Source organism: Struthio camelus, chromosome 18, assembly GCF_040807025.1.
Source record: "Struthio camelus isolate bStrCam1 chromosome 18, bStrCam1.hap1, whole genome shotgun sequence".
Taxonomy (NCBI): Eukaryota; Metazoa; Chordata; class Aves; order Struthioniformes; family Struthionidae; genus Struthio; species Struthio camelus.
In genome coordinates this window covers 8,197,484-8,218,584 of record NC_090959.1, presented here as the reverse complement: position 1 = coordinate 8,218,584, position 21,101 = coordinate 8,197,484, and the positions used below count along the sequence as shown (strand labels likewise).

Genomic DNA, 21,101 nt, shown 5'->3' with positions numbered 1-21,101 from the left:
TAAAACTTGCAGCAAATCTGACACAAGACGCATCACATAGCGAGTTCGCAAGAAATCAGTGCCCACAATGCTTTCCCTGGTTCACGCCTTCCACCGAGGCTTTGCCAAACGCCAGCAGCTTCAGCGGCGCCGCGTCCCGCGAGGCAGCTCAGCGTTGGCCCCTTTCACGGATGGGAAGGCCGGACCCGTTCTCAAGGTCGCGCAATGTCAGGGACGAGCTGGAGGAGGCCCGCACTCATCCTGCCCCCCAAGCCTTTGCTCAGCTTAGTAAGCAGAAACCCAGCTAAGTGCTAAACAAATAAGTGCTTCCAGAGGAGGCGAATGCCTGCAGGATACAGAAGCATAAGGAGACTGTCATTTTTTTTTAATTCCCGACTGCGCAGCATTAATTCATCACAACATTTGCCGCTAGATGGAGCTTTCTGGACAGCGCTCCACAGAAGGGAGCGTTTGCTGTTTATTCCAAGCTGTTCCTTTGCTTTTCCAAACCCAAAGCACTGGCCTCAGTTAACGGTGCCTCTTTCCAGTGAAAAGAGCCTGGAAAGAAAAGATGCTTCCTGGATAGCAAACACTCGTCTGTGGCGTGACCGTCTGCCCCCCCGTCCCCGTCCTCGTCCCTTCCGAGTGTCCTTGGATGAAGAGCAGCTCTGTCTCCCCGTGCGAGCGGCTCCTGCAAACCCTCTCCCCGGAGTGTTTGGCACATGCGCCCCGAGCCTAAGCCTTGGGCATCCGAAGAGGCCCCACCGCTCGCTCATCAGGGTAAATCCAGCTGGGTTACAAAGGCGCCTCGCCTTGCTAGCGCTGCACATTAGCCCGAGTGTCGACCGGCAGCCGTGCCCGTTTGGTGCGGGACTGGCCTGTCCCGCCTGGACGGGGCTCCAGCGCACCGCTCGGGCTCCCGGGCTCCACCACAGCGCGTACTACGCAGCACCAGCTAGGCAGGAATTAATCCGTACTCTCCCCCCGCTCCAAAAAAAAAAAGAAACCCTTAATGCAGGGCTCCAGGCAGGCAAGCCACCTGCCCGTCATTTTAAAGGCAGTATCTACTGATGTGCACGCTTATTACATATCTGCCAAATCGGAAAACAGTCAAGCATCTTCACCTCTGCTGCAAAATGTTGCTAGTGAGATGCTGGGGTCGGAGCTGCCCCGGGTTCCCGGCTTGGCAAGCCGGCGGCAGGAGCCCCCGCTGCTGACTCAGCTGCTGGAGCGGCGCCGGCGAGCGCGGCCCGTTTCCATGGGAGCCCCGAGCCGAGCGAACCGGGGCGGCGCGCTCGCCCGCGCGCAGCGCCGGCCTTTGTGCAGCCGGGCCCCCGCTGCCGCCGGGGCGAGCGCAGCCAGCGGGCAGCCGGCGCGGCGGCCCCGAGCGATGCTGTTGGCAGGAGCCATGTGATGCTGGGTAGCGCGGACGGCCCGGCCAGCGCGCCTCCTGCTCGCAGCCCGTCATGGCGACTCCCAACAACGTTACTCCCACCAACTGCAGCTGGTGGCCCATCTCGGCGCTCGAGAGCGATGCGGGCAAAGCCAAGGAGGGAGAGGAAAACCAGGACCCGGCAGACCCCGCGCTCGGATCCCAGGACAGGCTGGTTTTGTACCACTGGACCCAGTCCTTCAGCTCGCAGAAGGTAAACGGCTCGGCTGGCTTCCCAGGGGAGCGTCGCCTCCAGGGTGTACCCTTGCCTCCGGAGCAGGGCTCCCTGCGCGAAGGACGATTGCTCCTTCTCGGGGCCGGCAAGGGCAGCAGGCGGCCGAGCAGCCTGTGCACAGAGGCAGGTCTTTTGTAGCTGCATTTCTGCATGTTAACGGGCTCTGCCTGGGGAGGGGATGGCGGGCGGTGGCGGGGAGCAGCTCAGCCGCATCCTGCTCCTGCTCTGGGGTCAGGCTTTGCACCGAGAGACGCCTCGGCTTTATAACGAATCTCACGCGAATTGGCGTGACACCGAGTGCAGACAAAGGCTGGAGCGGGGGCTGCCGGGGACCAGCCGGCAGCCGGCCGAGGGGGAGGCAGCCCCGGCCCCGGCGCGTCCCCGGCCGGGGAGCGGGCCGTGGGGCTCAGCCCTGTGCCGGGGGAGGATGTGCCCCCGCCGTTGCAGCAACGCTCTGGAAATCCTGTTCCCCAGGAGCCCCAGCTGCGCTCAAGGCTGCCGTGCTCGCCTCTCAGGGCTGAGCGACGGGATATCACAGTTTCCAGGCAATAGCGAATGCTCATTTTGCAGCATGGCAGCCGTGCAACAAAGCTGACCTTCCTCTCCCGGCCCCAAACGGCCCCTGTCGTTCTCAGGCCGTTAATTATATAAGGGGGATGAGGTATTTCGGGGGGCCCAGGGGAGCACAAAGTTTCTCGCCAGGAAGGGCCCTGTCGGCCCAGGCAGGGCGGCCGGGGCGCGGGGCCGCGCGCGCCTCTGCGCGCACAAAGGACCGGTGGGCTGCTCACTGCAGCAGGGTGCTGCACATGGTCGGCCTCTCTGCCTCTGGCGGCAGGTGACTCACGGGCATCTTCTGGAGCTGCACCAGCGAGGGGATGCTCTCGCCTGGCTCCTCCGGGCCACGCTGAGCGACGGGGCTGCCTTTATCTTTCGTTTTGCCCATTTGCAAACCACCAGCAAGCAGGACCCGGTTAAACTGCCTCTGGCACAGGGTTTCCGACGAGCAGCCTCAGCGCTGGTAGGGTGGAGGGGCCCCCAGGGCACCCCGAACGCCTCCGGGCAGGCTGGCACGTCGGGCAGGACACCCGCGGTGAGCTTCGGTTTTGAGGTCACTTGCAGGGAAGGAGCCTTCCCCGTGAGCCGGGCTCGAGGAGCAAGCCGGGGCAGAGCCAGCGCAGGGAGGCTGGGTGCCAGCGCACCCGACGGCCCCGGTGCGCGGAGGAGAGCCCCGGCGGCGGGCGGTTTTGCTCCCCGGCCCCTGGGGTTCAGCTCCTGCTGGACGTCTCCCTCCAAGGGCGCTGCAGGCTGTTTGTGGGCAGGGTCCTGAGCCGCTGCAGGGATTCGACCCTCCCTGTGACCAGAGCGATGGACTTTTACCACCAGTTTGGGGTTTTTAAAGACGCCTTAGCACAGCACATGCCCGAGGTGCCAGGACTGGCTGGCGCGGTGCAGGGGGCGAGCGGGGCCCGAGGCCCTGCCGGCAGGTGAGGAAACAGCCGCGGTGTCTGCAGCTCCTCACGAGGCCAACAAGGTCCAGGCCTTCAGCTTCTGCTTCTTGATAGAACAGGGGGACAGGACGAAGGGCAGCAGTTTAGGGGCTGGGCTCCCAGGATGGTCCCTGCTGGCTTTGGCCATAAGATGGGAGGAAAGCACCAAGAGCAAGGTGCAAACAAGGGAACCAGGCTTTTACTTGTTTCACTTTAAAAGAAATAATTAATTTGTCAGGCCGGTAAATAATCAACAGCTAATTCCACAGGAAATTTGAAGTACTCATAGAAACGCTTATATTCTTTAAGTGGTATTTTTAGCTGCTCCTAGCTGGAAGAAAGCAAGTGCTTCTCCTTCTTCCAGCAGTTCTGTAAGAAGCAGCAGTCCGATGTCCCCTCAGGTCTTTTTTTTTTTCTCCTCCTATTTGACATACTTATTGTCTCGTGTCAGTTTTTTTAAAATCCAAGTGCCTAAAATGAGATTCTTGTGTGTGGGGCTGAGACAGGCTGCTTCCCGCAGCGGGTGCTGGGCCCCGTGGCACTACGGGGTAGGGAGGAGGAGGAGGAGGAAGAGAGAGGGAGAAAGAAATACCTGGCAGGACCATCCTCACACAGGCAGCTTCCAAGATGTCCTAGGGGCACAACACCTGCTTGAAGTCCCCACAAAGCAAAGCCTTTTCCCTGCTCCGAGTCTGCCCGGCAAAGCCACAGAGCCCACCCCGCAAGCGGCACATACCTGCACTGCCGTCGCCACCTCCTTCTGCCAGCCACAGCACCACCGGTGCAAGGGGTGCATCCTCTTCCTCCTCGGGTCTCGCCTGGGTGGGCAGTGGCAGGTGGTGCAAACACCCAGGTGGGGCCCACGGCAGCACCGCAGATCCCCTCCGGCTGGGGAGCCGCCGGCTGCCCTCCCGCCCCGCAGCGCCGGCTGCTCTCGGCCCACTGCTGACGGGAGGGTTTTGCTCCTCGAGGACCTCCGTTCCCCTCCGGTGAGTTGGCAGAGGGAGGACAGCAGCAGCAGGACACGTCGGGCCAGCTCTGAGGCTCGCGTGGCGGATTCACAGCCGCTGGGGCTGTGACCCATCCTGGCTGCGTGATGGAGAAGTGATCCTGCACAGCTCGGGTGGTGAGCGGGGTGAAACCGCACCAACGCCGCGTCCGCCCGGGAGGGTGGTGACCCGTTCAGGCCCTCTGCACAGCAGCATCTGCAGATCCTTCGGCAGCGCCCGGGTGCCAGGTCCCGGTGTTGAGCTGGGGGATGTGCCGGGCACCCGCCCGTGACACCACCGTGACACCTTGTGCTCATCTCACCCTGCCACGCCAGGGCTGAGCGCCGCACACACGGCGAGCAAACGCTGCAGCGCGCCACCCGCAGAACAGGCGTGCGCAGCAGACACATGTCCAAACTGCTCGCACAGCCACCCTTGCTCCCAAAAAGTACCAAGCCCAGGCCTTGACAGCAGCTATGCAACACACACAGTGAGCTGACTTATGTCAGGCAGGCACTGGGCACCCTTGGGCCTCCTTTTTCCTCCTTCCTTTCATACCTGAGGGACAAACTTAGTGACTATTTCCTTGGCAAGCGAGGCCTTGGCTGGAGATGACTTTTTACGGGGTAGTACATGAACATTCACACTTTCTTCCTTGTGACATTTCCCTCTGCTTCTGGGAATGGAAATACTCAGTTTGCTGCCCAGATTTTGCTGCTGCTCCTTGGCTTCTTGCAGAGAGGGTGAGCAGCCCCCGTTTGGCATGTGTCACGGCAGGCCACCATGGTTAAGTGGCAGGTGAGGGACACCAAGGTGCCATGGAAGGGCAGTGTGGTTGGGTTGCTTCTAGGACTTCTGGAGATCTGGTAACTCTACCTCCACCTTCCTCCTTAGTTAGTGAGATACGGGGAGAGATGTCCATAGCACGGTTGGCATATGGGTCCTCCTGAGTGTCCCTGCCCGGGGGCCTGCGGGAGAAGTGGTTACGCGAGACCAAGCTGTTTCTGCCCTGGCCTCCTCCTCTAGGTCCGGCTGGTGATCGCAGAGAAGGGGCTGCCCTGTGAGGAGCGGGATGTCAGCATGCCCCTGATGGAGCACAAGGAGCCCTGGTTCATGCGGCTCAACCTTGGCGAGGAGGTGCCCGTGATCATCCACAGGGACAACATCATCAGCGACTACAACCAGATCATCGACTACATGGAGAAGAACTTCACAGGAGGTAAGAGCAGTGGGCAGAGATGTCCTGCCACGCTGGGTTTGGGGGGCTCCAAGGCCTCATTCAAATGTGCTGTTTACCAGATGCATCCACTTTTTGTTGGAAAGTTTCAGCTTCCTCTCAAAACAGCAACAACCAACCAGCCTTCCCCAGACTTTTACATTTTCCTGTGAAAATGAAGGATTTCCTGCAGAAATCCCCAAATGTCCTTTTGGAAATGCTGCTGCGGTGCCTTGGAGGAGTTGTGGCTGCGTGTCCCTTCCTGCCATAGAGGCTATGCTCCCAAACTGAACGTTTTCCCACCAGACACTGCTGCTCAGAGACCTCGCGGTGCGCTGGAGCTGCTCACCTGGAGAGCCCACTCTGCTGTGTCCCAGGAGGCACCACCTGGCTGAAACACTTCTGGCTTTGTCCACGTTCTTCCTGACTCCCTCTTCCCTCCTGCAGCAATGCGGAGGTAACACCGCATCTGTAGCACAGGTAGCGCCGGGTGCTCAGGTCATATCCGTAAAGTGTAAGCTTGTCTCCTTCCTAGTGGAGGGAGATACCAGCACCAGGAGATGGAAGCAGCTGTGAAGACAAGCCCTAGTGCCCCTAGTCACAACCAGTTGCTATCCAAAACCTTCTTCAAAAATGCCACTATTTCTTGAGGTGTCTTGTAAGGTTTCCATGCCCTTTTGCTTTCGGCTTGGCTGTAAGAGCCTCTTTTTGAGCTATTTTAGATTCTGGCCTTGGGGAAAGGCGTGAAAAACCCAGTGCCTCGCCACAGCTCACCCAGCTGAGGATAGGTCGGTGCGAGTCTGGCTCTGCTGTCCCTCTCCCCCTTCCTGGGATGTGCAGAGAGCACCAAAACGGGATTTGGACACACACCTAAATGGAGCCTGGCTGTAAGACAGCTCCCACTTAGTTAAACCAAAAGCCCACCAACAAGGTCAGATGTTAGCTCCGGGTTTTCCTCACCACAGTAACTGGGGATTTCTGCCATTAACTCAGCGGCCATAAACACCTGCAAAATTACAGGTCTTTTCCGGGGTGTCCTGGCACCCAGGCTCTCTGTGCTTCCAGCCTCCACTTACACCTAGACGACCTGGTGGGTTTAATGTCCGCAGCGTGTGCCGGCTGTGCACGTGAGACAACTTTTCCCCCAAAATATTTGTACAGCAGCAGCAGGGATCAGCCCCAGGACAGGAGCAGCGCTGGTCCCGGGCCGAGGCAGACCTGAGCCCACCAGCGATGACCAGGGCAGACCCACACGGGAGTGTTTCAGAGGCTTCAGCGCGGGGCCGGGGCGGTCGGCGCTGCCTCCCCAAGCAGCCGCCCTCCCTCCCTGGGAGGCCGGGGGAGCGGGGGTCCCCGGTGCTGCCCCGGAGGGGAGGGCTGGGAGAAGACTGCCTCTGTACAAAGCCGGCAGCACCAGGGAGCATGATGTGACTCAAATCCAGAGCGGGGGAAAGCCGGGAGAGCAAACCCCTTTATGCACCCGCGGAGCCGGGCTGCGGTGCAGTGCCCAGCTGAGCGCGCTGCCCTACCTCCCGCAGCGCCCGGTGTGCCGGGACGGCGCTGAGGGCCACCGCGGCGGACGTCTGCCCAGCCACTGCGGCGAGCAGCGTTTCTCCAGCTTCTCCTGCGTCCCCTCGCTCTCATTTTCCCGAATCTGCGGGCTGGCAGGCGGGGATGCTCCGCCGGGGAGACTTCAAAGCTTAGGAGGGAGCTTTGACTGCGGCGTCACAGCGCTCACCCCAGCATCCATCACCCGTGGAGCAGAGACATCAAAAACATCTCAAAATAGCTCCCGAAGCACGGGCGTCTTGCCAGCTCAGCGCTGCCCGCTCCGCCTCCCCTCGCCGCCCCGAGGCGGCACGCGGCGGAGACGCGCTGCTTCCCGCGAGCGGGGCACGTGCGGCTGCGGCCTCGGTCGGCCTGGCCCGTCTCTGCCGCAGGAGACCCCGCGCCGGGCGGCGGGGAGACGGCGGCTGCTCCCCCAACCAGCGGCAGCTGCGGCTTTGCGGCCGCGAGGAGCCGAGGTGGGACGCTCGCAGGGCTGCTGTCCCCACACTGCGCGGTGGCTTTGCCCGCGAAGGGCAGGAGACCCGGCGTATGTGACAACGAGCTGTCACCAGCAGCAGATGTCAGCTAATTCAGCAACAGGGAACAGCTCTGGGAGTGCTGGATATTTATAGCTCTTCCTGGGGACCTGGGCAAAGAGCCGGTGGAAGGAGAGGGCAGAGCTTGACTCTGAGGGTCAGCTATCCTTAAACGGTAGCGTGCTAAGTGATGTTTTTCTTTCCCAAGAAAAGCAGTGAAGATCATCAACATGCTCCATTTAAGGGCGCTTCCTGCCAGGGCGCTGCCCAGGAGCAGCAAGAACTGGCTGTCAGATGGCTGGTGGCAACGTGTCTTGGTGCCAGTGGACCGTGGACCTGAGCTCCCAACCCAACCGCGCAACCTTCAAAATCTCCCCAGGTGCTGCCTTTGGACTAGGTACCGCTAGTTGATGACCATCTATCTGCAGCAGCCCCACGCAGCCCATACCTGCAGGCCCACTCGAGCACGTGAAGGTGGCGTGAATGCCATCCCACTGAACCGCCTTCAGACACTACTGAAGGACACCGGCCTGTGACCAGCACGTGTCTAGGTCCCTATGGCCTATCTCTTGCGTCGGTGCTGGACGGGACAGTCATTCTCGATGTGCTGATTTCCAGCCTTGGCACCAGCCAACAGGATGTTGGCTGGGTGCCGTATGGAAGGAGCATGCAGGCTATAGATTCATTCAGCTGGTCGCTTTTCTCAGATGGAAAATCCCAGTTTGGAGAGCTGGAGTTCAGGCTTCTCTGTATGGAGTCAATGAGCAGCCCACAAGCTCCAGGAGAAGCTGGAGGAGCTCCCCTTCATGGAGGTGACAGTAGTGCTGATACCTGCCGGTCGGAACAACCTGAGTCTAATGCACACATGGAGATTAGCAGCGCTGACACCCCGTTTAGTTTAGGGGCAGAATTAGTCCCCCCTCAGCCTCCCAGTGCTTTGCAGTCTAATAACAACAACATGAACACCAACAACGTTGCATCTACAACATGGACAGCACTCAAGGAAACCCTCCTGCTTGCAGGACTGAGCTGCATGCCTCAAAGGGAGCCTGCACATCTCTCTGGGAGCTCTGTAAACCCTGCCTGATTTCGGGAGCTGTGCTTCAGGCTGATTTCCTGATGGTGCCTTACCTAAGTGTAACCCTGTAGCAGTGACACCCCAGGAAGAAGATGCCCACCTTCGGCGCTCGGGCAAGAAGGGCGTCATGGGCCCAGACCTCTAGCAAGCTAGGAAAACTCCCTGAATCGGAGGTGTGAAGAGGTTGGCAATACAGGGACGGCCGAAACGTCCTTGGCCCTGTGTCCAGATGATGGCAGTCGGCAGGTCGGGGCAGGTGCCGTGTTGCCTGCAGCAGCACACCTGGCAAACTGTGCATCTCTGCCAAACAGAGGCCTCGCGTCAGCTCCCGCAGCTCTCGCTCCCGCTGAGAGCAGGGGGGCCACGTTAGCACCGCCACCAGCTCAGGCCCTTAATTAGGAGCAGCGCTGGCCGGTGTTTGCAAAAGTCCTGCTGATGCGTCCTTCACCTCGGAGCAAGGATCCGGCTTGCTGGAGCTCTGCACTGCAGGCAGCATACGGACAACTTAGTTTACTGAGTCCCAGGGGTAAATTTACTCACTGCCTGTTAACTGTCTCTGCAAAAGCTGTAAACATTTATGATCCCATAAAAAATGAAGCTAATATTCTTGGGGGAGACAAAAGCAACATTTCCTTTATTCTGGTGTCATCTGCACTGTATTTTGAGCTGTAGGAACAATAAAAAGAGCGTGATACAAACTGCCATCCACCCAAGTTGAATAAAACCCAACAAGCTGAGGACACACAAAGCCCAGCTGGGGCAGCAGGACGCACCTGCAGCGTGGGCACTGGATGAGCGTTCAGGAAAGATGTGCTCCGCTCCTTATTTTGTCATCAGCTCCCAGACTGTCCATTTTGAATGGGATTTTCCAGAAAATCCGAGGGAATGAGTTACCTCATTCCCATTGGTGTAAAGAGTGCACAACTTGGGAGACCCCCTGCCTCCAGTCCCTGCGTCTTAGCTCTTCCCCGCAGAAAGGGAATATTTTGTTCCTCTTTTGAGAGATGTGAAAACCAAAATGTGCAAATTCAGAGCCTGCAGAGGTGAAATTTTCTACGCCGAGATCCTTGTAAACAGGAACGCAGGGCCTGAGAGCTTTGGGCGAGGACATCTGCACATGCACTCGCGGGCCCGTGGGTCTGCCCTGCGCTGCACCCAGGCTGGGCAGGTCCTGGTGCGGGCAGGCGGCACGGGCACGTTACCCGGCCACCTGGGAAGCGGCAGAGCCAACCGCAGAGCAATTCATGCTTGTGCAGCAACCGCGTGAAGCATGGGGTGCTGCTGCCGGGTTGGCAGCCCGCGGCAGGGCACGGGGGTAGCCGACAGCCAAAGTGGAGGTGTTGGCTCGCTGGTAGGGTCCTGCCCGGGGCTGTTCCCGTCACACCACGCGCGGACGGGGTGCAGAGCCGCCCGGAGGGGAGAGCATGGCGTGGCGGTGCTGCTGCTGCCCGAAAGCCCCGGGTGCAGAGCAGCCCCCGCGGGCTGGGGTCCGGCCCGTGCACGGGGCTGACCGGCCGGGAGCACCCCAGCACCCCCAGCCGGAGCAGAGGGCAAAACCCACCTCGGGGCTTGCCAGAGCCGGCCTTGCCGATTTGGGAATTACTCGTTGCCATAAGCAGCCCTGACCAGAGCTAGCTCCAGCCAGCGCCGCACAGCGCTCTCGTAGACGCGGGCGAACGAACCGCTGGTGACTGCCTGCCCTCCCGCAGGCCCGGCCACCGCTAACACCTTTCCCGCTCGGCATTTCAGAAAACGTCGCGCAGCTGATCCCGGAGCCGGGCAGCCTGCTGCACTCCCGGGTGCTGCAGTACCGGGAGCTCTTGGACTCGCTGCCCATGGACGCCTACACGCACGGCTGCATCCTGCACCCCGAGCTCACCACCGACTCCATGATCCCAAAGTACGCCACCGCTGAGATCCGCAGTAAGTCGCCTCTCCGGCGGGGCTGCCCAGGGCCGGCCCGCGTTCGAAGGCGCGAGCTGACGGGGGGGACCTCGAGGGGAGCGGGAGAGCCGGGAAGCGGCCAAGCTCCCTGGGGGCCGCGGGGGTCCCCGCGAGGCTCACCCGGCCGGGGCACCCGCTTCTCACCCCGCTGGCTTTCCGCCGGGTTTCTGCCCGAGTGCCGGGCCCCTCCGCCCGGATCGCTTATTCCTCCTCACCCATCGCATCTCCCATGTGGCGCTGACCCAGGGGAAAAAATATCCCCCTCGAGGCAGAAGGTCTTTCGGAAACAGCAGCCCTCCTCTTCCTTTCGAAGCAGCCCTCTGCCCTCTCCGCACACTGCAGCCAGACCTGGGAGGAGATTTTCCTGCAGAGCGTTTAAACCCCCCGGTGTATCGGTGTAAACCGCCAAGTCCCGCCGTGGTTTGGTGGCAGCGCGGACCGGGACGAGCAGCACCGGGGCAGGGACGGTTGGGGCCATCCCGCAGGCCAGCGCCACAGAGCAGCCCCCCACCCGCCCGCAGGCTGCAAAACAACCCCGGCCCCAAAGCCTGTCTGCAAGGACCTGCCCAGGGCCTTAGGTGCCCGGGCTCGCTCCCTCCCTGACGGCGCAGTCCCTCGCTCCGCCGCCGCCGCCGCTGCAGCCGTCCGTCCGTCCGTCCGTCCCCGCTCCGCTCCGCCTCGGGCCCGCGCGCCCTCCCCTGCGCTCCTTTCCCTCTCCCTCGCTCCCCGAGGGAGCTGCCTCCCTGCCCTCGCCAACAACTTTAGGGGTAGAAGTGGGAGCCTGCGGCGGGATGGAATTGCAGACACGGGATGAAGCTGCAGCAGTGTGTACGCGACCTTCAAGCGCTCGGGGAACATCGGCGATGCTTAACATAGCTCGCCTGCAAGGATCGCTCTCCGCAGAGCGGCTTGCTCACCACGACACGGCGGTGGCCCCGTCTCCCGCCCCGAACAGTTCCCTGCGCAAACGCGGTCACCCTTTGCCTTCTGCAAGCGGGAGCTGGAAGTCAGGCCGGGCTCGGCGCGGCCGGCGGCAGCCGTCCTGCAGGCAGCGATGCCTTTGCCCCGTCCCTCTCCCTTGGGCTGCTGGGGCCGCAGGCGGTGCCTCCGAAACGGGGGGCTGCCGCCCGCCGCGTCCCTGCTTGCGCCTCGTGCCCCGCCGGCCCCCGTCACCCCAAAGAGGAGCACGCCGCCCCCGAGGCGCGTCCCCCCCTCTGCCTTTCCCTGCGCTGGCACCTCGAAACGCCGGGTTTGAGCACGGGAGCCGCTGAAAGGCTCTTGGCGGACGTCGGGGAAGCGGCCGGGCCCCGGCGTCCCCGCGCCGCGGGATGGCCACGAGGCGAGGGTGCCTCCGGAAGGGCTCCCGGGACGGCAGCGCCCCGGCCACCCGCGCCTCCTGCGTCCTCACTGCCGGCACCGCTCGGCCGCTCCGCTCCTCGCCCAGGCGGCAGCCGCCGCACGGGTTCCCCCCGGGCAGCGCGGCGCCAGCCGGCGGTCCCGTCCCCTCCTCGGCGCCTCGCGGGGGGCGCCGGGCCCCGCAACCCACATTCCTCCCCCGGAGCGGGCGCCCCGGGGCCGTCCGAGGGGCCGGGGACATCCCTGGGAATGCCGGGGGGGCCCATCACGGTGGCAGTGACATGCCGAATTTCCCCTCCGGGTAAGGGCAGCAGCTGCGGGCCCGTCGCAGCAGAGAGGGCGAACGTGTGTGATATAAGCCGAGTTCAGGAAGCAGCGCAAGCGCTTGCCTGCTCTGCGCAGACCCGTCCTGGGGGGGGACACGGGCCCGGGGCAGAGCCGCAGGGATGCGGCGCCGGCGGTGGGAACGGCGCGGGCTGCAGGGCCAGAGAGCTGGGAAGCTCCCCTTAACCCCCTTCCCTCTCCCTTGTCTTTCGCCACGAAAACGCCGCCCGCGGCGCCCGGGGGAGACGAGGCCGCTCTTGCAGGAGCTCTTGCAATAGGCCGGTCCGACGCTCCTGCCCGCTGCCGGCTCAGGGGGCCGAGCCGGGGCAGCACCCACCGCCTGCCCGCCCTCCCCAGCCTGCCTTTCCTTCCCCGCCGGAGCGCTCGCTCTCCCTCCAAGTTTCAGACGCGCTCCTGCTGCCCGCCCCCCAGCACGGGCTCCCAGTTTTATCTGTGCCCCTCGTTAACAAACGAACTTCCACCGTTTCTGCCGACGCAGCGGCTCCAGCGTCCCCGATTCTCCAGTTGCACGGAGCAGCGACTCGGCGCCGGCACCGCCGCCGCGCGGCCGCCTCGCCTGCGCCCGACTGCTGTCACTCAGCGGCTCTCAGCTGCTGCTGGCAATAAACGGGGTGCCGATCTCTGCTGCGCACCCTAGCCCCGCGGCAGCGCCCGGGACCTGCCGCGGACGCCGACGTCTCAGCTTCGCTCCGTCCACCTGCCCGAAAGCAGGAGCAACTCTGGCGGGAAACGGCTGGGAGGCCGCGAGGCGGCCCGAACCGGGCGCCCTCGGCAGCCCCGCGCTGGCCGCCGGCCGGCTCGGTCCGGCCTCTTCCCCCGCCGTTTGTTGCCCCCTTTCACAGCCTCCCACTGCCAGCTCTTTGGGGCAGATACCAGCTTCCCGCCCGATTTTGCGCGTCCCCTAGCGTCTGCCGTTGCGCCTGGTCCGCGGGGATGACAGCGAAGGAGGGTGAAAGCAGCCCTGCAGAGATCTGCCGTACCTAGTCACCCGGCAGTGGTTTCCCCCCCCCCCCCTCTGCTTTTCAGCCCAGAGGAACAGCGCTTCAAAGTCACTGAATGCACCGGAAAGTCTCCCTGTCAAACAGAACAGCCGGCCGGTGCTTGCACATCCCTCTTAGCTAAACCCGCTGAAGGGGCGTCCGGCGCCTGGCTGCCGGCCTCGCTCCCCGTTCCCACCTCTGGCCAGGGATAAGGCTGAAACTGCGGCCGTAGCCTGCTGAGCGGAGCGAACGAGCTGTTGCCGGCGCTGGCCGGCCGAGGCTGCAGCTTGCCGCGGAGCCGCGTGGTCAGAGCGAGGTCGCGTCCGTCCGCGGAGGCCCGTGGCACGGGCCCACAGCTTCCCGGCTCCGACCGGCTTGCACCGCACGGAAGTGATTTTCCTGGTGTTGGCACAGGCCCGGCAGCTTTTGGCAGCAGCATTAGCAATACTCCGGCCCTTGCTGCAGGGGTAAGTCCGAAATTTGGCCCAATTTCGGTCTCTAGGCTGCTTGTCTCAACGCCATGACGCTACCTTGCCTCCGGGTACTTTGTGTCACGGTGCAAGGTCAGCCTCACCGCCGCCAAACGCGGCCTCCGGCTCCCGCAGCCCCTCTCTCCGTCTGTCTGCAGGACATTTAGCCAACGCCAGCACGGAGCTGATGAAGCTGGACCACGAGGACGAGCCCCAGCTGACAGAGCCGTACCTCTCCAAGCAGAAGAAACTCATGGTAAGCTGGTGGCAGCGCCCCGCGGCTCCTGGTTGCGGGGAGACGCCGAAGACCTGCCTGGGGCGCCCGGCCGTCCCCGTCCAGCCTAACCCGCCGCTCTCCTCCAGGCCAAGATCCTGGAGCACGACAACGTGAACTACTTGAAGAAAATCCTCGGCGACCTGGGCATGGTGCTAGACCAGGTCGAGGCCGAGCTGGAGAAGAGGAAACTCGAGTACCAAGGTAGGCTCGCGGCCGCTTGGGGGCAGTCCTCGAGGCCGAGGCTGAGGCACAGCCCCGCGACGGCTCTGCGGGGGACGAAGCTGCTCGGGGGCTCCGTCGGGGTCTCCGGGGCTGCGGACAGCCAGCAGGGCCGCGCAGAGGCCTTGGGCAGCCCGCGACGCCCCTCGGTTGCGGCAGGTCCCCCCCGGTCGCCTCGGGGGTCGGCCCGGTTGGGGTGCGCGGGACACAGGCGCCGTCCGGGCATCGAGCGGCGTCGCGCCCAAGGGGTTAATGGCCCGGCCGTCGCAGCTACGCGCGGCCACAATGCCGGGTCCGGAGCGGGGCTCAGCGGCAGCCAAGGAGGGGACGGCTCCGGCGGCCGCCCCTGCCCTCGGCGGGCTTCCAGCCTTGGAGGGTTGGCAGTGGCGCCGCGCGCCGGCCCCGTCGCCCGCAACCAGCGCTCCCGGTAAGTGATCCGAGCGGATCAGCAAGCCGAGCTCAGCCTGGTGAGGCGCCTTCAAGGAAGGTCCGTCGCCCTCGGAGCAGAGGGACTTCTGCCGTTGTCCCTCTGGCACTCTGCTTCCTCCAGGTGCTTGCAAAGCAGCTCCTGCCCTCTGCTCGGGGGGCCCAAACGCTCCCCGCGTCGCACCAGCTCTGTGGCAGCCTCCCGGGAGCCCCCGAGCCGCGTTGCAGCCGTCCCCCCCGCCGCTGCAGGCCCCGATGCGCAGCGGCGCGGGCAGGGCATGGCGTGCTGCGCTCCCGGACGAGGAGGAGGAGGAGGAGGAGGAGGAAGAGGAGGGTGGGGAAGATCCTGCAGAACCAGCTGGGCAACCCCCATGCAACAGGCACCCTGCTCGGCCCGAGCTGGGACCGCCGTGGGTCTGCGCCAGCCTCCCGGGAAAACCCGCGCTCAGAGCTGACGGTGCCAGCCCCGGGTTTCTTCAAGCGCCAAACGCTGCTGCAGCAAACACGTTTGCCTCTGGCGGGTGCTCTCCCGCCGCTGTGCTCTCCTCCTGCCCCAGGCTGCACCTTGCACCCCCACTCGCCTTCTGCTTTCCCCGCCGGCGTCCCCCAGCCCCTCTGCCCGCAGGGGCGCTCCGGCCGGCCGGGCAGGCACCTCCGCTCCCTTTTCTTTACCTTTGGGCCCGACATCCTCCGGATCCCCGAAGCTGCCAGGAGGCTCCAGCCGCATCCCCCTAGCGATTCAATTCATTAGGCACTGAAAACTTTTATTGACTAATTAGGCACAGGCACTTTGCGCGCTTGGGCTATGCCACCAGCAAGATTAGGCTGGCTGCCAAGGCGGTGCAAACGAGGGCGGGTAATTAACGTTAACTGCGGGGCTGTGGCCTCTGCAGGCAGCCTGCCCTTCTTTGCCAGCGTCTGGGCAGGGGTGCAATGAAGCTGCCTCTCTTTCCTCCCCCAACGTAGCAGCCGTAGGGCACGGCCTTTCCAGGCCGCCTAGGCATCGCACCTTCACCTTGCCCGGAAAGCACGGAGGCCAGCGCAGAGCGCTACTAACGGCACAGGGCAGCGGAAGAGCCCGAAAGAGCTAGGGATTTAGTGCAAAGCACCTTGGCTTTCACCGTGGGAGCGGGCAGCGCGGACGCCTCTCTCTGCGGCCAGCACTGGCCTGCAGGGAGATACGGCACACGGCAGCGTTTCGGGTTTCCTCCTGGCGTTTGGAACAAGCCAGAGGGGATATTCTCCCTCTCGAGGCTGGGAAGGGCAGAGAGGACAAGGACTGGGCTTCCCAGCGGGAACACGAGCTTTCCTTTACCGAACAGGCTTTATCTCTGGCTCTGCTGCCCCGATTCGCTTGGGCAGGCTGGAAAGCGCTAAGCACCCCCGCTCCCCTGCTTACCCGCGCGTCGGGACGGGGCAGCGATGACCGGGGTACGGTCCCCAGCGGGAGGACAGGCTCGGGAGAGGAGCCCTGGGGACCCGTGTCCTGCAGCTCAGCAGTACCGCAAGAGCATGTCGGGGAGTGTTTAACTCTCCTGGCCTGAGCTCACTTCTTTCAGCCTAACAGTAGCCTCTTTTCTTCCTGCACGTCTCTGGTGATGTTATTTCCAGGGTCGCCTGTTATCGGGTGCCTTCAATGCTTATTATCTTTCCTCATGGCCAGCATTCACACCAAGCTCTGCCTCCCCTAGTAACCTGGCTCTTAGCACAGAAGCGCTCTGGTTTTGGTGCCCTGGAGCAGGAGCGGGGAAGGAGGCAGGACCTTGCCACCAGCGCACAGGGAGAGCAGCCAGGCTGGGCCGGTTACTTGTGCAGGCTCATTCTTCCCTGTAAATAGCTTTGATTCCCAAGGATTTCTCACAACCCTAAAATAGGACATGTTAACATGACCCTCCTAAAGCATCTCACAATGCCTAGCAGCAGCCAAGGACAAATGCTTTTACTCTCCCTGAGCACTGACACAGAGCAGAAGAGGTCACTGCACCAGATCCTTCTTCAAGCCAACAGCTCTTTTCCAGGGACCTCCTGGCAAGCAGGTTAGGTAAGACCTGCCATCCAGGCAACTGCAGACCCCAAAAGAGTTTCCAGTGCAAGCCTCTGCAGAGCCAACTGAATAGGGTATTTTAGTTCCTGGGTCCCCAGATCTCCCAGGGTCCACAGGCCCTGAAGTGAAACAACTGACCTAGATGCAGTCTACAGCCCTGCGATCAGCTTCAAAATCTAGGAAAGAAAGTTCCCATGCTCCCAGGCTGGTTTCCTAGGGAGCCAGCAGGAAAGGACCAACTTGCCGACACCTCCACGGCAGAGCACTGCCCCAGCTCGACTCCCATGCTGGGACCTGCAGCCCAGCCTCGGCCGGCTAGCCCGAGCCACGGTGCGGTCTCCTGCTGCTCTTGACATGCCAAATCACAGCGAGGGCCAACAGAGCCATTTTGTAGACAGTGATTTACATCTTTGCATGGGTTTTCCATGATTACCTCATGCTCCCAGCCTTGTGGCCCCACACGTCCTTCATCACACAGCCTGACAGATGGGCTCTGATTTCTTGGGACACCAGAGAGCACCTCAGCTCTGATCCACGCTCCTTTGCTTTCAAGGAGTTTTTGAGGAAGCCTTTAAGTGTCCACCGAAGGGCATATTCTTATTCTACCTCTTCTGTGCCTTCTTTCTCCAGGGCAGAAGTGTGAACTTTGGCTCTGCGGATGCGTCTTTACCTTGGCCGATGTCTTGTTAGGAGCTACCCTGCATCGCCTCAAGTTTCTAGGACTCTCTAAGAAATACTGGGAAGACGGCAGCAGACCTAACCTACAATCCTTCTTTGATAGGATACAAAAACGCTTTGCCTTCAGGAAAGTTTTGGGAGATATACATACCACGCTCCTCTCAGCAGTGGTACCCAATGCCTTCAGGCTGGTCAAGCGGAAACCTCCCTCCTTCTTTGGAGCCTCCTTCCTTATGGGATCTCTGGGGGGAATGGGGTATTTTGCTTATTGGTATTTAAAGAAAAAATACATCTAATGCTGGCTGCTTGGTGTTTAGTTTGGTGTCTCTGTGCTGTGTGAAATTATGATGAAGCCTCAGTAACTGTAACGAAATTTGAAGCAAGGTATGAATAATTATATTGTTTAATGTAACATTCCATAGTCTAGAAGTAGAAACGTATACTGCAAGGAAATAAGACAACAACAAAAAACGTGTCGACTTGTAAATGCCTTTTTTAGGTTTAAGTATTCAACTCTAGAGAGACGTGTGTAACGCTCGGGGACCAGGGGGCTCTCCCGTGCCCGCCGGGAAGCGAGACAGCCTCCAGAGCAGGCCAGCTCCAGTGGGGGAGATGGGAACCCCGGGAAATCTCCAAACGCCCATGTTAAGCAATGAGACCTGGATACTCAGTTATGTACATTTATGTTTTCAAATCGCTCACCGGCCACGTTCCACACACGAGTAGTGAGGACCTCCTTCTTCTAGAAGCCGCTCTATTGCTGTGCTCAGAGGCCTATCCTGGGAGCAGGGAAGACACAGCCAATTGGGACAGGTGCAGTAGCTGCTCACAGTCAAGGTGGACTTTAATTATCCATTTTTCTGTCATTTTCACTAAAGAAATTTTTTATTGAGCTGTTCTTACAATGTATCCACTTTCTACATTTATTTATTTATTTATTTATTTAAAGATTTAATGTCTGTCTTTAACTAAATGCCACACTTTATTCCCGAGATAAATCATTCTGACTTCCATCCTGAATTTCGTCACATGAAGGGGATTATCATTATTATTTGTTTTAGCCCTGTGGCTCTTTGCCTTGAGTTTCCTTTCATGGATCGGCAAAGCATCTTTCACCGACTGAGCACATTGGGACTCTGAAAAAATACAACCATTTTCAGAACTTTTCAGCACTTTCCTGAAGACACTTTGGCTTTCTCTTCTGTTGGGGCCTCTTTTCTGTTATTACCTCGCTGTGTATTTTCTTAGAGACACTTTGCACAGAATCACATTTATCACTTTCTTGTGCCTTTTGCATGTTGGAAAAAATAACAGGCCTCACTGCTACTCATGCTTTGAAAACTGAGATCCTCAATAAACCATATGGGAGGAGTAACTGCTTTACATTTCTAAATGTGTTCAACATCCTTTTAGTCTTATTTCAAAGCACGCCCACGCGTAGAGGGATGCGCAGGTGATTTGTGCTTTCTCACGCACTGCATTAGTATACAACTCACATGGAAACAACACATACCCCTCTTCCAAGGCACATACTTCTGGGAGCACTCAGCCTGCTAGGACCTCCTCCGGCTGGTTTTCAGAGCGCTCCAGTGCTTCCTAGAAAGCCATCTCCAGGCTTGGTAACTTATACCAAGTGTGGCTGAACTGACAGGAATTGCACTGCCTCTGACTCAAAAATGATTTTTCGGCATTTGAGAGCTGCAGGATTTCCTAGGAGCTCCGGTGCTCGATACAACCTGGCAGTTGTGGAGTTGTGAGTATTTAGCAGGAATTACAAGGGATGAGCACGCAGGGCTTGGACAAATGCAAAACGTACTGATTTATGTTGTGCTTGTCATGACTGTAGAGGCAGGTCCGACACACTTTTGGTGTACGATCCCCTGTGTAGGTAGCATAACGCCTTTGCAGCTAAGTCACCTCTCAGTGATTAGGCCCACACTTCTCCATACTGGTGCACGAGAGCCCCCGGCACACACAGGAGTACCCAAATCACCACCTGGGCATGCTGGCCGAGCACCTACAGCTGCCCAGTGCAGACACAGGTTCCCACAAACGTGGTTACATATTTGCTCCGTGGTGTCAATGACTTGGGAAGAAGTAGGCATTTTAGTGCATTTTGAGGAGCAGGATAAGAGGGTCCTGCAAAATTATCCACCTTGCTGAGTCTGAAAGGTGCAAGAACATACGCTTTCTACACAAAAAACAACCCACGGTCCATCTGGTCCAACAGTTGGTGCTAAAACCCCCAGAAGAAGCTATAAAGACACACTGACATGAAATGCTTGCCATGAGTTCATCCTCTCTTTTGCCTCTGTCAGTTTTCTACAAACACATTCCCTGATGATCCCAAAGAACTGATGCATGCACCAGGTGCAGAAAGAAATATTAATAGGGCTACAAGGCCAGGAAACCCAGAAAATGAGAAGAAATACTCCCATAGTTCCCAGGATTTTGCCTTGAGGTTGAGGCAGAACAAAGACTCTTAGCAAGACTGGCATTTGTCTCTCTCTTTTTAAACCAAAGAAAGAATTTAAAATTACACAGAGCACATCAGAACTCTAAACACTGTTATGATGCAAGTATTACAAAGATGCCAGACAGAGCCAATGGTTGGAACCAGGCACAGGTCAGTTCAGGTCAGTGCACGTGGCAGCTGTCTGTCACATCACCTCATGCGTGCTGGAAAGCCACAGATGCCATCGAGGTCCATTCTGCATAGGGATCTCAGTGGAAACTGGGGGGACTGGCTAGTAACATTCACCTCTAAGCCTTTGTTTTGGACCAAATAAAAAAATTCAGAGAAGGCAGGAGAGGCCGACAGCGTTCCCCACCACTGAGCCCTGCTTCCCTAACCTGGTAATGAAAAAAAAATAGCATGACTTTGCTCCAGGGAAAAGAAATCTGCAAGAGCAATAAAAGACAATTACTGTGATGGGCAGAGGCTGCACTGATTAAAGACCACGCTGAGCCAGGAGATGACTGTTACCACTCTGATCCATCTAGATTAGCGAATTACCGTGGAGCAGCCCCATGGTGATTACAGGCTGTCATCATAAGAAGTTGCTTTTGTTCTACCTCATCTGAGCCTAATCAGAACTTTTTCTGCTCTAGTTCCTTTTAAAAGGGGAGACTCTTATTTCCACACCTCCATAAACCAGGCACTGGCCCAACGTTCGCCGTCCAAGGCACTTTCTGTACACAGAAATGTCAGAACGAGTGCAAACGCTGGGTTCTCACTCCAGGACTTCACGCTCTCAGCACGGTGTGGGGTAACAGCAGTACCTGAGGGGTACGGTGCAAGGCGAGGCACCTCCGAGGTACTATTTGGAGCAAATGCCTGCTCTTGGACACCTTGCTGAACAATACTGATAGCAAATTGATACCACTGAAATGCTGGCTTAGCTACACTAGACTACAGAGGGAATGGCTTGTGCTGTACCATCTTACACCCTGTACATCTGTGTGCCTGATCTGAGACTAGTAGCTGATTTTGGGTCCTTCTTCCTTTGCACTCCTCAAGTCTCACGGTAGCACTGAGGAACAGAATCATGCCACGTGTCTTTATTTATCCATGCATATTTTTATCCATGCATTATTTTCAAAACCTCTGGGTTTTAGAGATAACTATGCTTTCAGGCAGCTCAGGGCCATCTCATATGCTGAGAGGCTGAACTTGCAGTTACAAGAGGGCATAAAATCAAGGGCTGCTCATCGAGTCCAGACCCTTCAGAGCACCTCTGAGACGGAGTTTCATGACACTGAGTCAGCCCTGGGTGTCCAGCACACAAGGAAGTGATCACTCCCTCCTCCCTCCAACATCTCCTATGTAACTGGATCCCAATGGTCTGACTTGGGAAACTAC

General features: G+C 59.6%; 1 protein-coding gene across 1 annotated transcript; it reads left to right on the top strand.

The window, feature by feature from the left end:
- Positions 1-1,217: 1,217 nt before the first annotated feature.
- Positions 1,218-18,632, top strand: GDAP1L1 (ganglioside induced differentiation associated protein 1 like 1). Its single transcript, XM_068913086.1, has 6 exons — positions 1,218-1,625; positions 5,149-5,341; positions 10,250-10,423; positions 13,754-13,851; positions 13,959-14,073; positions 17,192-18,632. Exons 1-6 carry the CDS (start codon positions 1,446-1,448, stop codon positions 17,533-17,535), a joined length of 1,104 nt encoding a protein of 367 aa, XP_068769187.1. The 5' UTR covers positions 1,218-1,445; the 3' UTR covers positions 17,536-18,632.
- The last annotated feature ends 2,469 nt before the right edge of the window (positions 18,633-21,101 follow it).

Excerpts from the sequence above, each read along its gene's own strand:
- GDAP1L1 (XM_068913086.1), top strand. The coding sequence starts at position 1,446 with ATGGCGACTCCCAACAACGTTACTCCCACCAACTGCAGCTGGTGGCCC. Across the intron at positions 10,424-13,753 it reads CGCCACCGCTGAGATCCGCA|GACATTTAGCCAACGCCAGC; the intron begins GTAAGTCGCCTC and ends GTCTGTCTGCAG. Across the intron at positions 14,074-17,191 it reads GAGGAAACTCGAGTACCAAG|GGCAGAAGTGTGAACTTTGG; the intron begins GTAGGCTCGCGG and ends TTCTTTCTCCAG.